Here is a 16,346-nt window from a genome sequence, read left to right on the forward strand (position 1 = left end):
GAAATGGCGCGGACAGTGGACATGATGCAGGAAATGTCTCAAGGACCCTAGCCTCAAATTAAAGAGGAAGGCCATCGTTTTGGGTTGAACTTGGGAATTTGTCAAAATGAGCCCCAATCCGAAGCAGGTATACTACAAAGAAACTCTACAGTATACTGTGACGCTTTCTTGTATACGCCATCTAATGTAGGCGGAGCATGGTGTTTGATCATTTCGAGGATTCGTAATGAAAAAAAAACGCGTGCGAGGGCTTGCTCATCGCTGCAAACGGTGCGTCCATTGAGTGTTTCCATGCGAGAGCAAGTTGCATAAGCGTCATGAAATCCAGGCAATGGAAATATGCAGCAGAACGGTGAAATTAAACATCACAGTGAGTCATGTGCGCTTGTTTTGAAGCGGTTAACTAACCAGCGAGTGCTTCTTTCTGGCCGACAAGTCGAGGGTTGTGTCGTACAAGCTGTCCACAAAATTCCTCAGGCAAGGAACGTTCACCTCATTCTTTACCGCCTGTGACAAAGACAGTCTTACATCCACTGAAGAGATGTCTTTTTCCCATTATAGAAATACTTTTCAATAAACTTGACACTATCTGTACAGTAAGGGAGAGGGAGGAGCTTACTGCTGCAACAGGAACCAAAATTTCAACAAAGAGCCCAGCCAAGGCATGCTTAATGTCCTTGTCCTTAACCTCCAGGAAGTACTGGGCGCATTCCTGCAAAGAACACATTTACACGAGAAGTAAACAGATTTGATCAGTTTTTTAAATCCCATCCAAGCCGAACTTCCGAAAAGAATACAATCTCTTTAAAAGACCCTGTTTATGTTATTGTTTATGTTATCTAGTTCACACGAACACAATGTATTTTATAAATATTCATTGTCACACTTTTGGTCTACACACAAGCTTTATATATCACTGAAGACTGACTTTTAGGAGAGCTGTAGTCCATAGTGAAAAGCAGCAATTTATTGTATGAAGCCATAGGACTCTAATTTTGAAGACGGATCCGATTTTCGCCCAAGCACGAGGCTCGCTGTGCGTTTTTGCCAATTTGGCAGGCCAGTCTGCGCCAAGATGGACGTTCTGGCGCAGCAGAGGGACTTGTCCTTGGAGATGCATCTGGCGTAGTGACAATTTGGTGGTCGAAAGTCGATGTAAACTTGCTTCTGCTCAGACAACATCAAGTACTGGTGCAGGGTAGACCCGTGGGTCTGACACGATTTTGTTGAACTTGATCGGGGCGCAGGCAGACAGATACTGAGCTCTGCGGACATATTTCAGTCACCAGCAGTTATGACCAGCTCATTTTATATTTATTAAGGGTACCCGCTCACACTGTCTGTTGCCAGACCGTGGCCAGAGAAGTGACAATGCTCCACTCGCGCACGGATCGCTGTGATGACGCATCGTCATGCTACGCACAGAGAATGGTTCCGTGTCTCCGTCAAGACTGTCAGTTCCTCCACATTTAAAGGGGATGAGAGGAGCTGCTTTGATTGGACTGAAGTCGGCTGTGGCCCATTTACAAAATTACCAACTGGCCTAACCCACCTCTGGCGCAGAGTTGCGGTGTTCACAAATAGACTGTGACTATATATTTATATATATATATATAACTAAAAAACTTTTTAAAGCTTTTAATTGTTCAAATCCTTTGGGGGTTATAGCTCGATGTAAATTACTGTCTCTTCACACACATCCATGCCCTCGTTTTTAACTGACTATTTTGCTTTTAGGCCTTTTCCTGATATGAGTTTCTTCGGGCTTCCGATTATGGGGTTCTGGCACCTCTTGTCGCTTTTAGCATGCGCTTTACCGTTTGTTCACGCACAAGTATCCCATTTTCTTTATATTACCATTTCTAGTTGTTTCTTTTCTTGATGTGACTTTCTTCATATTTCTTTGGTTCAGAGATGGCTACAGTGACACCTGGTGAGTTGGCATGCTCTTGACAGCCTGCAAGTGTGAATTTTTGGGGACATCACCAAACGTTTCAATTACCTGCATGAACTGAAAGGACGCTTCGAAGTCTTCAACGGGATACATTTTAATTCGGAAGAACTTGACCCCCATGATGAGGCTAATGGTACTCTGGACTACATACGGACTCTGCTCTTTCTGCCTCAGCTCCTTCAGCTCCGTCAGGAACCTCTTTTTCACGGCGGGAAACCTGAAGACAAACAACACAGCACAACATTTCTTATATGAGACCTGTCAACCCCTCATACAAGTCAGCACTTCCTTGCTCTCTTAAAGCATGGCAAGACTCCAGCGAGACGCTAGACGCTATTCCAAGACGCACACCTTCTAAAAATATCACCACTGCCCCTCCTCCGCCAAAGTTCTATCCGGTGAGTCTGCACTGTAAAGATGAGCTCCCCATTGAGCGCCGGATCTGTCTCAAATTGAACCAGAGATGGGATTCTTTAGGCGTACTATTTATAGATGCTAATTCATCACAAGTACTCATAAGAGCTCCACTCCCAGTGGCCGACCGTGCGCTTGTGAGAAAATTCTACATCACGTCTTTGTGAGAACAAACTGTTTCTCCTGACGCACAAACATTACGTGAGAAATAACATTTAATTCCTGGACATTTAGGGTTGGTAAAAGGCTTTTGAGCGCCTCAACCCTGTGTCTATTTTAAGAGCTTTGTTCCGTGCCGTGGTGATCTGAAAACATCAACTGGACACACATCAATTTCCAGTCCTAGTTTGGTGCGAGGGGGGAAATGTCCAAAAATGTGAGGTCCCGCACGCTCCAGTCTCTTGAACAAGGTCTGTGAGGCACATTAACAGAATTCAACAGCAACGAGTACCATAAGAGTTCATGTACTCACTTGGACTGAGCCAGTACTCCAATGACCTCCGCGTAGAGGTCCGCTACAGTGTGCATGTTGCCAGTGTTAGGACCGTGATATCTGCCAAAGAAAGAAAAACAACGAGTGCAAAAGGAAAGTGGGATAGAAATGTTCATGGAAAAGTCAAAGGCTTTACCCTTCTTTATATCTAAAGTGCTTAAAGGCTAAATTGATGACCTCGTTGACCAAGCTGTCGAGTGCAGGGTGCAGCGGCATCTGGGGAGTCATCGGGAGACACAATAGAATTCAACTGAGGGGAAGAATGTCCATATAACCAAATACTGTATGTAATGGGCCAAATATAATCTTTCTAGGCTAAGCGTTATCTTCCTAAAAGATGTGATGCCAATGTTGACAATGTTTTGACTGTTGACCATTTATTAGCATGCGGGCAAGTCACCTGTTTCAACATTTCTATGAGTGCCAGGGAGAAGATGAAGTCGATGGCCAAGTCCCTCCTTTCAAGTAAATAATCCCTCTGCTGCTCATCACTGCAACAGACGCAGACGATGACAACATGCTTCTGCGTAGTGGTTCGTCGTTCATCGATCTCACTTTTTTGACTTGGTGATGGCCCGCGGCCGGTATTCGTGAAGTTCCTCCTCCAGACCGTTTTGCCGTTTGTACCAGTCAAACAACGTCCGCAGGATGGAGGGCAAGCAGTACTCGGCCAAGGAGCTCATGGTGCTTAGCAGCTGCAACAAGAAGACACGTGCCCGCAGAACACATTGCAATCGGCGCCTTCCTGACTTGAATTGTCAGACAAAATCTCAGTGTAGTTATTTACAGCGCTGTGCAAAAAAAAAATAAAGCCTTGGGCTGCCCCTCGCTTGGTTGTTTTAATGACATGAAATAGTAGGACTGACCAAAACTACAAAACTCATTTGAACAAAACTTCGCAGAGTGATGTGTGTGAGCCAAGAAAGAAACCTTTAATGCAGCTGCCGCCAACCACCGAGCCGCGGACCGTGAGACAATTTGTGTCAAGTAATCCTTGCCACATAAAGCACTAAGATATAAATCCTCCAGATTTTATTGCTGTCATGAGACTTCCAATCTCACTCCTGAAAACTGACAAAAATTGAGTTACGACATTCAAGCTCTCATTGGCTCAATTGCAGTAAATATGAAATTAAACAATTGGAAAAACAGTATCATTTGCCGCGTGACTGCGTATTCTTTCACCGCTGTGCAAACTGGTTCATTAAATGACATTTGTGACCTTAATGTGTCAAACATTGGTAAAATCATAAACAGAGGACCCCCTCTAATGATTTAGCCATGCCTCAAGACTTTTGCACAGTCATACACATTTATGTCTGCATTTGCACTCATGTGAAAGTGATGATTCATGAATGAGGGCTAAGTGTTTTTATTAGGGCGAGGTCGTCTCAGCTAAGCAGAGAGACGAGGTGCCCGTAAGCCGGCCTGCGTCGGTCAAGGGAGGGATGAGGGAAAGGAAGGAACGGGCGGGTTCGGAGCACACAGGAAGGGAGGAGAGTCCGGCGGGCCGCGAGGGGGGAGTGACACAAGCGAGGCCTTCATCCAGCACGAGGCCCGGAGAAGAATCCGGGCTCTGTGCGGAGGCACAAGCGCGACGCTGTGGGCCGCCGTGAAAGGGGGCTCTCTTCGCGGGCACACGGCGGCCGGACGCACGGGCACACGTGGGACCGGCGCCAGGGCTCAAGGTAAACACGCCTTGCCCTCCGCTGGCTCGCAAACAGCTCTCTGTGGGATGAGGCCCAATGAGCCTTTTCAGGTATCATCCCAAATGGACTCGGAGCTCTTAAAGGACACATACAGTAGGGAGCGAGCCCTACCGGGAAGAGCCCAAAAGTAAATAAAGAAACATTTTAATCGCTTACACCGCAAGTATTCATCTCAAAGTCCAGCCTGCCACATTATTGCGTCTACCCCATGTTTCTCGCAACTGTTAAACTGCCAAATGAACTGAACGATAGTTGAGATTATTCTCCTTACTTCTGATTTCAAAACTAGTTATTCATCAAATTGTTGTCCATATGTCACAATATATGAGGAGGTGATTATACATTCATATGGTTTCACAGTCAGAACTCTTACCATAAGACACAACTAAAATGATACTGCTGGTTTAAACTAACGACACCACAAACCGCCATCCCAAAAACACTTTGTCGTTCATTTAAATCATTTCAAACGGCTTACAGTCTTGTACTTCTTAATAGGCCACTGAGCAGATCAAAAACATAAATAGATTCACAAAAAACATACATGCACCTCTGTCATTTCTGCTAACAATCCAGGCTAAACTTACATCCTCCCCGACATATATAAAGATCTGAAATAGTCGCGATACATCAGTTCAACATAGTTCCTTGAGACAATTGCTACTTTCCTATTAGTCGGGGCTTTGGGGAACATCTTGCGGCAACTTGGGCCGATAGCAAAAGAGTACAAAAATACGCCACAAATCAAAAAGGTATCGGCTGAGGATCACTTCCCAAGTGTCTTAAGATGTCTGCGACATAAAATATCCCAAGGAACAAGAATTACAGCATACGTTTCATCCTAAAACACACGTGGTGGCAGCGCTTCATCATCAAGCCATCCATCCATCCATCCATTTTCTGAGCCGCTTCTCCTCACGCGGGTCGCGGGCGTGCTGGAGCCTATCCCAGCTGTCATCGGGCAGGAGGCGGGGTACACCCTCAACTGGTTGCCAGCCAATCGCAGGGCACATAGAAACAGACAACCATTCGCACTCACAGTCACACCTACGGGTAATTTAGAGTCTCCAATTGATGCATGTTTTTGGGATGTGGGAGGAAACCGGAGTGCCCAGGAGAAAACCCACGCAGGCACGGGGAGAACATGCAAACTCCACACAGTCGGGGCCGGGGATTGAACCCGGGTCCTCAGAACTGTGAGGCTGACGCTCTAACCAGTCGCACACCGTGCCGCCTCATCATCAAGCCACCAGATTAATTGTGACAATTAGCATAGAGGATCCCCCACATAGCCAAACACAAACACAACGTAGACAACTTCACCTAATTATAAAGTCTGTGCCGCCAACGCTAATCTGCTTAGCTCTTGCCTTTGACCTGATAGGGTTTCCATCTTTTGGCTTGGATCTTCACCAAGCCTAGCTACCAAGTCGTGGTCGGAGAAACACAGTGCAGTGGGAATAATATGTCAATTAGAGGAATTCGGATGTCACAGTTTGGTAATATTCAGAAGAACATATTTTCCGAGATCGGCAGCTCACAAAAGGTTGTTTCATTTCATGCTTGATGGTTGAGCAGGCGTGTGAGAATCAACTACTTGTACACGAGCCATTGTCCTTTTCATGCCCCTTTCAAAGGAACGCATATAAAGAAAAACAAGAATTCAAACAAAGTATTGAACTAATGCTCACTTGGTCGAACTGAGGATCTTCAGCCCTCTGAAGAGACTTTGTCAAAGGCTTTTCCTGGGGGGGGCACACACACAAAAAAAGTTGTTATTCTCTCAAACTGGAGCTTCACCTGTCCCACATTTTTGAACTCATTCTGACTAATGAGAGCGCCATCAATCTGGATGGCTGGCAGCAATATTAAAGATGGGACATTAACGGCGCCTCCCATTATGAAAGTCCTCCGTCACGTAATGTGAAGGCAGCGTTCATGAGGGATTAAGGCTGCTTAATGAGTTTTGCACCCCTCACACACATCCTCTTTATTAGTAAATGGACGCTGGATTGACAGTTGAGTGTCAGGAGGACAAAGGAGAAATTTGTCATTTAACCAATTTGTCAACAAGCAGACAAATTCATGTGTCGCAACTAAAGAAATGAAAATCGAGTTAAGTGGAGAAAAAAAATTGGAAAATTTATTTCGACACAGGGAATCTCAAAGTGTGGTATTACGTGAGCTTCCTCTATTGGTACACGAACAATGAATGAATTAAGTGTGCATAATGTTTCAGTGGTTGAAACAATTTTCTAATCCAGCGTTTAAACAATATTCCAATCCACTCCAGAACTCATTCATTCATTCATTCATCTTCCGTTAAAACCTCCGCCTTGTTTTTGATGAACATTTACAGTAGCCCTACTTTCCTACAGTATTTTAATGGAGGTTATCATGGTGGTACTTGGGGTACAAAGTTTGAAACCCACATTTAAAAGACGGTGACACTTGATGATCATATTCTTAAAAAATATAGAGAATTTTGCAGCCACCATCTTATAACTTATTGACTGTGCCAACTGGAATCCAAGCGTTTACCACCGCGGACATACAGCATGTATTCGTCAAGTACATTTTTGTGGAAGAGGGTCTCAATTCAGGTTTGTAAACCACTAGAATGACGTGCGGATCCCTGTAGATGGCGGCGTTGCATCGGTTTTTATTTGCGATCTCTGCTTAGAAAATGGCTGGCAGTGAATGAGTTAATATTTGCTGTTTGTTTCCCCCCCATTATCAATAATTTTTTTATTTTCTTTTTTAAAATTTGTGCTCAATTGAAGCGTCGCATTTTTTCATGTCTATTTTAATAGTCATTTTTTACAGCGCAGTAACATCACTTCGCCTATTAGATATACAGAGTAATATCTTTAAAGCCTGACATTAAATGAATGTGACCTTTAGCGGCTTATTATATCTATATTATATATATTATATATATATATATATATATATATATTATATATTATATCTACACACAGGTTGCGTGTGCCACCTTCACTGTTCCACCAGCAAATCACAGAACAACTTGATGACTCAGCCCAACGATCGCTGTCTGACAACGACTGAGTATGGCTAGCGCTCATAAAACTGCCAAGATCTAACATTGCTCGTAATCTGCAAGTTTCGTGCTTAAACTGAACTCCATAGATAAAGCAAAATTATATATGATACATTTTCATATATATATATATATATATATATATTATATATAAAATATATAAAATATATATATATATATTTTTTTTTAAATCAAAACATTTTTGCAGTATTTTTCAAAAGCGTTATAATGGAACAATGTAATCATTTTGTCATTATTTTTAATATACAATTATATATTTTTTAAATATTTCTGGACTACTATATAAATCAAGTGGTGGAAGCAGGTGGCGAGTGAGGCCCCCCCCCCCCGCAGGCTGTTGCTTGTTTGTCAACGACATTATTTATGACAACGTTATTTGTGACAGCCGCTGTGGGCGGGTGGGAATGGCCGACCACTGCGACTCCAGAGCGGCCAAAACAAGGGATCGCGTGGCCGCCTGTCTTCTTACTCGGCTGCCCGCAACATTTGGTACATCGGCAACTATAGGAACCACTATTAGGAACTGTAATGACACTATTTCACGCAGTTGTACACCACGCATTGCAAACTACAACCATAATAACAACCGTATTGTTAAATCACCGTGTCAGTGCAACAAAATTGAGCATGATTCGTGTATTAAACAACAGTCAACAAGTAACAGTCCTTTTAATCAAATTGCATGCTAATTAAGCCTAAAGTATGCAAAAACTTAATAATGTTCTGTAAAATGGCAATCAAAAACATGAATCCCAACTCCAACCAATAACCCGAATGCTACCCAAACACCTAATTCAAGGCTAAATCCTTACCTAACCCTCAACTTCTAACCCTATCATAATCCCAAACCTTTACCCAAACCTGAACCTGCACAAAATTTAACCCGACCTTAATCCGCCCACCAAACCTGACTCCAACCCTCACTATTACCGTAAGCCCAACCGTTACCTAACTCCTGAACGTAAACCAATCCTGACGCCAACCTTTTCATACTTTACCCAGAACCCCTGAGGGTGACAACGAATACCATGAGGCCTTGACACCTTGGTTTAAGAGGTGCCAATCAGCCGACTCACCAGCGCCTCCGCCATGATGATGCGGATCTTGCGCTCCGACACGGCGGCAAAGGCGGCGAAGAGGCTCTTCAGGACGTACTCGCCCGGCTTGCTCTCCGGGTCGACGCTGATGGGCATGCTGACCGGCGGGCCCTTCTCGCCCTGAGGACTGCACACCGGAGGGAGGGGAGGCTTGTTGTAGCCGTTGCCCACGGGCGAGGCTGCCGAAACAACACGTGGAAGAATGGGTTGCATAATAAGTACAGCAATTTAAGATGCAAAGTCCACCGTTTTCATGGAAAAATCTGGAAACGATCGTCAAATTTCGATCCCATGTTTCGCTCACATATACTTAAAACACATTTGAACTGTACTTAACAAATGCAGTGTAATGGATTTAAAAAAAAAAAAAAAAAAAAAAAAAGGTTTGAGCCATTGCAACATTATGCACACTTTGAACAACACGGTCACATTTTTTTCGTTGCGGTGTTTCCCGAACTTCATTGAGCTAAGGCACACGTTTTACATTCGAAAAATATCAAGGCACACCACCAAAACAAAAATGGCACGAAAAGTTGACTATCCTGAAATAATGATGACCTCATCTCTTACTCTGTGGGAAATCTCAACCACGTAGAATTCCCTCGAAGGCGGTGTCAAAGAGCATCCCTTGGGATTCTCCCAAAATGGCTGCTTCAAAACGCAAATTCCTGTTCCATTTTGGGCACGTGTCATTGGGACTTTTTCGTGCGCCCCGTTATGATAGACATGTCCCACCCCCCAATTCCAAGTTGATTGGTGGAACTGGCGTCAGGGGCAAATCGCTTTCAAACATTCCAGGGGGCGCTACCGAGTCAGTTGTGGGAGATTCTTATCGGGACGCCTAAAACGCAAACATTTTCACCAGGACGCACGTGCCGGCCAAAACTGGTGAGTTTTCAGGCATGTGGGAGCCCCCAAAAGGTGATTCGTTCGTCAAATAACAATAAACAGCAATTACACGCAGCCCAATAACAAATGAGATTGGAGGGCAAGAGGGAGGTTTTTCCCAAACATGGACATGAAAATTCCCACCGTGTCGAACATTCCTGACGCACGCTGACTAAAGGGCAGCGACTTTTGCTTTCCTACGGCGACGCCGGGCGAGGAAATGAAAGCCTCATGGGCAGCAGCTGCTGTTTTCATTTCCTACCAAAAGATGTCAGTGACCTGCGAGGGGAGCCAAAGATGTCATGCATGTGACCCACCGTCTCATGTTGTGTTACGATGAAAAGATGGCATTTAATTACGTTAAAAAAAAAAAAAAAAAAACAGTAACACAAAACAAAAGAGCTATAACATACAAGTTACACTGAATGAGCTCCGATAGAAGAGAAGAGCTGTGGCAACAATTCTGCTTCATGGATGTAATAATGCTTTTGTATTAACACACGCTCCCAGAGGTACCGGATATTATTGTTATGATTGAAAAAATTATTGTGCACCTTCGATATATAAAATAAGTATACACAGTATATTTCATTTTAATATTCAATAATTATACAGTTAGTTATTTGATTGTTATTATATCATTATTTATCAATAACGTCAACGGGGAGTGGCAATAAACTGCTTGAAATAATGGGAAAATGTTGCACTATCGCCCATTCTGCTGCTTGGAGTAAAGTCACAATACTGGGGAAAAAAAAACTTTTATTCGTGTTTATTCTCATTGATACCCCTTAATTTTCCAACTTTGGAAATTCTTGCAGCCCGACTGAAGCGTAAACAGGGCGGTGTTCTCCATATCCACCCAGGACACGCGTATCACGGTGCTTTTCTAGGAATGGCCAGCACGTGCGACCTTTCTCGCCACCTACCCAGGCCCTTGATGAAGCTGATGACGCTGGCCTTACTCCAGCACACGGCCGTCGCGTCCATGGTGAGGAAGCCGGACGGCGTATCCAAAGCGCTACCCAAAAACAATTCTCCCCCCTATGGAAACCCGCCGACGTCCATGTCCTACGTGTCAGCTGGCTCGCGTCCTCCCGGGGAATATTTTCCATGGTGGGTGTGCGTAAATGGGCGCAGACTAGACGGGAGACCACACAAAACTCGTCTGTGCCTCTGCTTCCCCGAGGTCTGTGTTTGGCTTCCCCCTCTCGCCTTGTGACCAGCCTGTGCCGCCTTCCAGGAGTGAAGGTCAAGCGGGAATTTTTAGCCCGGGCAAAGCGCGGTAATGCGACGGGGGCATAGCAGTGTGACTATAATTATCTCCAGAGAGGAGATGGGGGGGGGGGTCAAACACATTATAGCGACATGACAGTCACACGATTGGACATCAAGATGGAAGGAGCAATTGTGCGTGAAGCCGTTTGTGTCTCAGACTCAGACATGTGACTGGCAAACAAGGGGGCTTGCAGGGACATGACATCACCAGCAACACCAAGCTGAAAACAAACCGAGCGTGGTACGCTTCCCTGAGGACCGCACAATGAAGCAAACAAGTGGCTCCCTCTGACACACATACTGTACACTACTCACAGGAAGTCAGCGATATTCTAAGAGAAGGAGAAGATACAGAGCGACTGAAGAGTCTCAGAAAGAATTCATTGGTTGATTTGTGGTGTTCAGACATTTTATTAAGAAACCTGGGAACTGGCCTAGCTATCGTTTCAATTTCCATGACTTTCAATAGAAACAACAACATACATAAAAATTGTAGTATGTTATGTTGTCTCTCTACATGTGCTGCTGCACCACTGCTCGAAGTGTTATTACTCTCACAACATCGACGCTAGTTTCGCTTGCCCGTTTTCGGCGTTTTTTTTCATTACGTGTTAGCATTAAGCCGACAGACTTTGCTGAAATATACAATGTGTAATTCTTTGTTTTATTGAAATTTAAACTAGGAATGGCAAGAAACAGCTTGACACAGGAACTTGGCCTCTTTCTTGAACAATTGTTCAGTATCTGCTGCTTGTTCTGAAGTTTACTGACACCGTTTAGCCACCAATTTTTACTCAAGACAACAACAACAACAAAAAATGTCAGAGCGACAGCTTGTATCTTGAGAAACTCATAAGCCAGATCACTCCTAAATCGAGGTACCACTGTATTACTGTATGATATCGAAGTAAGTGAGAAGGGAAAAGCCTACTTTTAACTCTAACAAATACAAAACATAAGCGCTTTAATTTTGCAGAGCCGTGACCTTAAAACCAATGCACGTACCTAACCGAGATTTTTGGCATCGCTTTATCCGCCCCCGTTTTTTTATTAAAGCTTCCGACAACTCCAAAAATCTGTCTGTGGACTATATTTTGTGTGATATTCCCCGACGAAGAGGCTCAGCAAAAGCATTTTCGTACAACGGTTTTAGAAGCCATTCATAAGGAGCGGGCCAGCATTTAGACTTAAGTGACCTCCTTAACTAGACCGGAATGTCCAGGGTCGTCACAGACCTGGAAGGGGAGGTGGTGCATTATCATCACACACATGACTAAAAATAAACACGCACTGTTCCCCCAGTGGAATACAAGGCTAATAAAAACGCGCGCGTCATGTTACGTAATCAGCGAGAACACCCTGCCAGTAGCTTTATGATGTCAAGTTTTTACGCCAAAGGGAGTAAAAAAAAATAACAGACGCCACCCTTGTTAAGTAACGCACAAGGGGCCGCTGACTTGAGTTCCATAGTGAAATGGAACATGGATCAAATCAATAAAGGGCTCATTCACTGTTTGAAATTCTGATGACATGACATCATTTTCATCACAAATTAAATGCTAACGAGCTCTTTGAGACTTGATGGTTATGTGTTGTTCAACGGAGAAGTCGCTGTCTAATGCATGACAAGATCTCGAGGTTTTTGTCCGACAACAATGTCATTTTTCCTTCTTCTTAGATTTTAAGCAATGTAATAATTTTGAAGCAACGTGTACAGCGGAAGGAATACAATTGATTCCAACCCAAGCAAGTTACAGAGTACAGAATTACCGCATTTCATAACGACCAGACGAGGAGCACACCAGCGCTGGGCGCTGATTGGTTGACACAGGGCGAGCCTTCGGGCCGTTTGAAGAGTCGACAGGAACGCTGCTGCTGTCTGTCATTGCGATTTCTGTGCTCAGCTCAAAGCAAATTAAATATTGCTTAGGCACCATCTCGTGACATTTTGGTGCGAAGGAGCTATGTTGAAGTGAGTCCAGGAGCTTTATTTTGACAAAAGTTGTACTTTGCTCGCATCTTGGTGACAAGGAACTATGCTGAAGTGAATTGCGGAACTTTATTTCGACAAAAGTTGTGCTTGAGCACCATCTTGTGGGATATATATGCAATTACTGCATTTAACCTTGTAGGGGGCATTGTTGGGGGTTGGGGGGTCTGGAACAGATTAATGGCATTTCCATTCATTCCAATGGGGACATATGATTTGAGATACGGATGACTTAAACTGAAAAGTCAAGGTAGCACTGTTGGTCATTGAAAACAATGCACACGCACTTTGCGGGCCTACACGTGCCATGTACCAATGATTACGCAACAACACCAACAGGAGATGATTCAGCGTGGAGCAATCGCGCTTCCGTTTGCACTGAAACACAGTTCTTCTGGCCATATTAGATCTCGTCAAGGACTTTTTACCGTCCTCCACTTGTCAGTCACTTTCACTTTCAAGACGGTCCTGAAAAACACAAGAACCAGGAGCTGAGCCCGGCCCTGCGTGGCCCCGATGAAGCACCGCTAATCCAATTAGGGTGTCCTCCCGCTTACTAAGAGCGCTTAAGACCATGTGAGAACCCGTCGCACTGCGGACAAATACAGCCGAGATGCAGTGAAGCAGGGAATGCAGGAGGCAGCAGTCACCCAAACAAAAAAAAAGGCAAACGAGGATCATGGAAAAACGTAAATTCTAAATGAACAAACTCCCAGAAAAGAAGAAACACTAGGAATAAACCCACCAACATAACACGACAAGGGATCCGTGACTACAGCAACAACATCATTGAGCATCGACAGACTGAAAGAAACCAAGGAACTAATAAAGCTAACTGATGAGACAACGAGGCACAGCTGGACAAGACGCGAGTGTTTGGAGGGAGCTCATTGGGTGACACAAGGAACAGGGCTGATGAGAGCAGGTGGAAACGACAAACGAGCAAGACAAGACACTTGAAAACAAGACCAAACATGAAACAAAACTGAATCCACGACACAAATGCTCTCACACATAACTGAAACGGAAATGTTCAGATTGGAACCTTCCCGTGGGCACGACAGTACCTCAATTTGTCTAGTTGCTTTGGTCAGGATTATGCGAAAATATAACTATATTAATGTTATAGTTATATACGAGGAGCCAACCCCGTATTTTGATAAATTCCTGTTTTTTCGTGTGTCTTTTTTAAGCAACTTTGAAAATTCCGGGAACTTTGCAAACCTGTCAGCGAGTGGCATCTGAACCCTCACTGTGTACCACTACACCGTCGCACACCTGTCACTTGAAGCATGTCAGGTAAATCCAGCCTTAAAACAACAACAACAACAACAACAACAACAACAACAACCACCACGCGGCAGCAGATCCGAGACGCTGAATCATCGCAAAGAGCGCAGAATCGGGGATGCCATGATACGATTGTGACTCAGTGCACCGCGGACAACTTCTCGGAGCAGGAGGAGGAGGAGGCCGCATCACTGTGGTGATGCTGTTGCTAGGAGACGACCAAATCGAAGTTTGAAAAAAAAGTGCTGAGTTAAGATCAAAATGTCAAGGCACCCACCACCATTTTTCTCAAATAGCCATAAACATTATCGAAACCATATTCAGGGGCAATTGCGTAATAGGATTGGGGGATTATTAGGGTTCCCGTATAGAACGAAGAAAAGAAAAAATAATAAACGCAACTTTAAAAAGCTTCTCCCGGGCTACAACATTTTTTTTTACAAATACTGACTTACGTGCATGCGGGAAAGGAGAGCCGGAATGGCGATTCACTTTTCAGACGTTGTGAAAAGACAGCGAAGCACAAAACCACACTCAGAGCACACTCACGCAGGAGCTGCTGTAAACCACAGCTCACGGCAAGCAACTCGCACGCAGCCTCGCCGACGTCATACGGCACCGAACCAGGCCCCGCCTCTTAAAGGCACTTATAAAGGTGTCCATTTTTTTGTTCAAATATGTTTACAATGTGTTTTAAAATTTGTGTTTTAATATGCGAGAGCGTGTTTTAAAGTATGTGGGCTGCATAAAAGTATTACAAATATTTTTATGCTATCTCTGCATTGTGGATTTTCACCGATTGCGGGTGACTCTGGGATTCATTTCCCGGTGACAAACGCATTGTTGGTATAACCTAATCATTCAGACTGTTCAAACTGTTACTGCTCCACTTTTCTGCATCCTTCGAATGATGTTTTACTTTCCTAAAAAGGAAAGAGCTACAATCGAGTTTGAAGCCAACAAGCTGCTACTCACCGCCGCTCCATGACTTGAGCAGGGATCTGATGCTGATTTCAAAGAAGCCCGAGTCCTGCTGGCTGGCCATGATCGCCGGCAGCTGATCCGGGACCGGCGACGCCGTCACCTCTTCCCGGGGCCTCGGAGCCTCAAACCTGCGACTCTGGAGACTGGGCTGACTTGTTCCCTTCCTTCCTGGCCCCCAAGCCCGCTCCCCTCCCTTCCACTCGCTCTCAGCATCTCGCCGTGGACAGCGAGAGGCGGGCAGTGGGCGGGAGTGCGAGTTCCCTTTAAATAACTGCGTGTGGAGGCTGAGAGTGCAGGGAGCAATCCTCTTAGCCGGCGTGCAGTTAATAATAACTACTGTACGTCTGCGTGCGGTGCCTCATGATGATCCATCCATCCAGTTTCTGAGCCGCTTCTCCTCACTAGGGTCGCGGGCAAACAACCAACAAACAACCATCCGCACTTACATTCACACCTTCGGGCAATTTAGAGTCTTCAATCAACCTACCACGCATGTTTTTGGGATGTGGGAGGAAACCGGAGTGCCCGGAGAAAACCCACGCAGGCACGGGGAGAACATGCAAACTCCACACAGGCGAGGCCGGGATTGAACCCCGGTCGTCAGAACTGTGAGGCGGACGCTCCAACCAGTCGCTCACCGTGCCGCCTGCCTCATGATGATAATGATGCTAATGATGGCGATGATGATGATGAGTGCGTTACACCGGCGCATCGCTCGTCTCTCGGGGATGGTGAAGAAGTGGAACATAAGCAGGGAACATCTGGGAGAGCGGCGCGTAGACTGCATGAACGCGATCAGCAGTCGCACGGATTATCAGTTCTCAGTGAGCTCCGACTGTCGGCTTTTAGCCTCTTCGTGAACCGACAACTCCTGTCAAGTGCGTGCGGATGCAGCAGTACCTTTTCGAGTCACGAGCCGATTCACTGATCGAACTTGTGTTTTTTTCCCGATTTGACTTATGAGTGAGTATCAGATACTCCGCCCCTAGATGGCATACAAAGAACTTCACAACCTCAGCCCACCATCAGTTCACGTTGGTTACCTCGCCGTATTGGCGTTTCTCGCCCATTTTTGGGCACCCCTAAAGTTTAAGAGATTACTTTTTTTTTCCAGTTTTGAATCACCTAGAAAAGTGTAAAAACGAATATAATATATATAATAATATT

General features: G+C 44.8%; 1 protein-coding gene across 1 annotated transcript in view; it reads right to left on the reverse strand.

The window, feature by feature from the left end:
- frya (furry homolog a (Drosophila)) overlaps positions 1–15,407 on the reverse strand; it is a 56,440-nt gene extending 41,033 nt beyond the window's left edge. Inside the window, 10 exon segments of the mRNA XM_061681072.1 lie at positions 409–507; positions 620–712; positions 2,003–2,171; positions 2,841–2,921; positions 2,998–3,077; positions 3,262–3,352; positions 3,417–3,556; positions 6,262–6,315; positions 8,729–8,928; positions 15,171–15,407. Of these exon segments, the coding sequence (XP_061537056.1) occupies positions 409–507; positions 620–712; positions 2,003–2,171; positions 2,841–2,921; positions 2,998–3,077; positions 3,262–3,352; positions 3,417–3,556; positions 6,262–6,315; positions 8,729–8,928; positions 15,171–15,240 (1,077 nt within the window). The 5' untranslated portion in view covers positions 15,241–15,407.
- Between the last annotated feature and the right edge of the window lie 939 nt (positions 15,408–16,346).

This window comes from Phycodurus eques, chromosome 7 (genome assembly GCF_024500275.1).
Source record: "Phycodurus eques isolate BA_2022a chromosome 7, UOR_Pequ_1.1, whole genome shotgun sequence".
NCBI classification, from domain to species: Eukaryota; Metazoa; Chordata; class Actinopteri; order Syngnathiformes; family Syngnathidae; genus Phycodurus; species Phycodurus eques.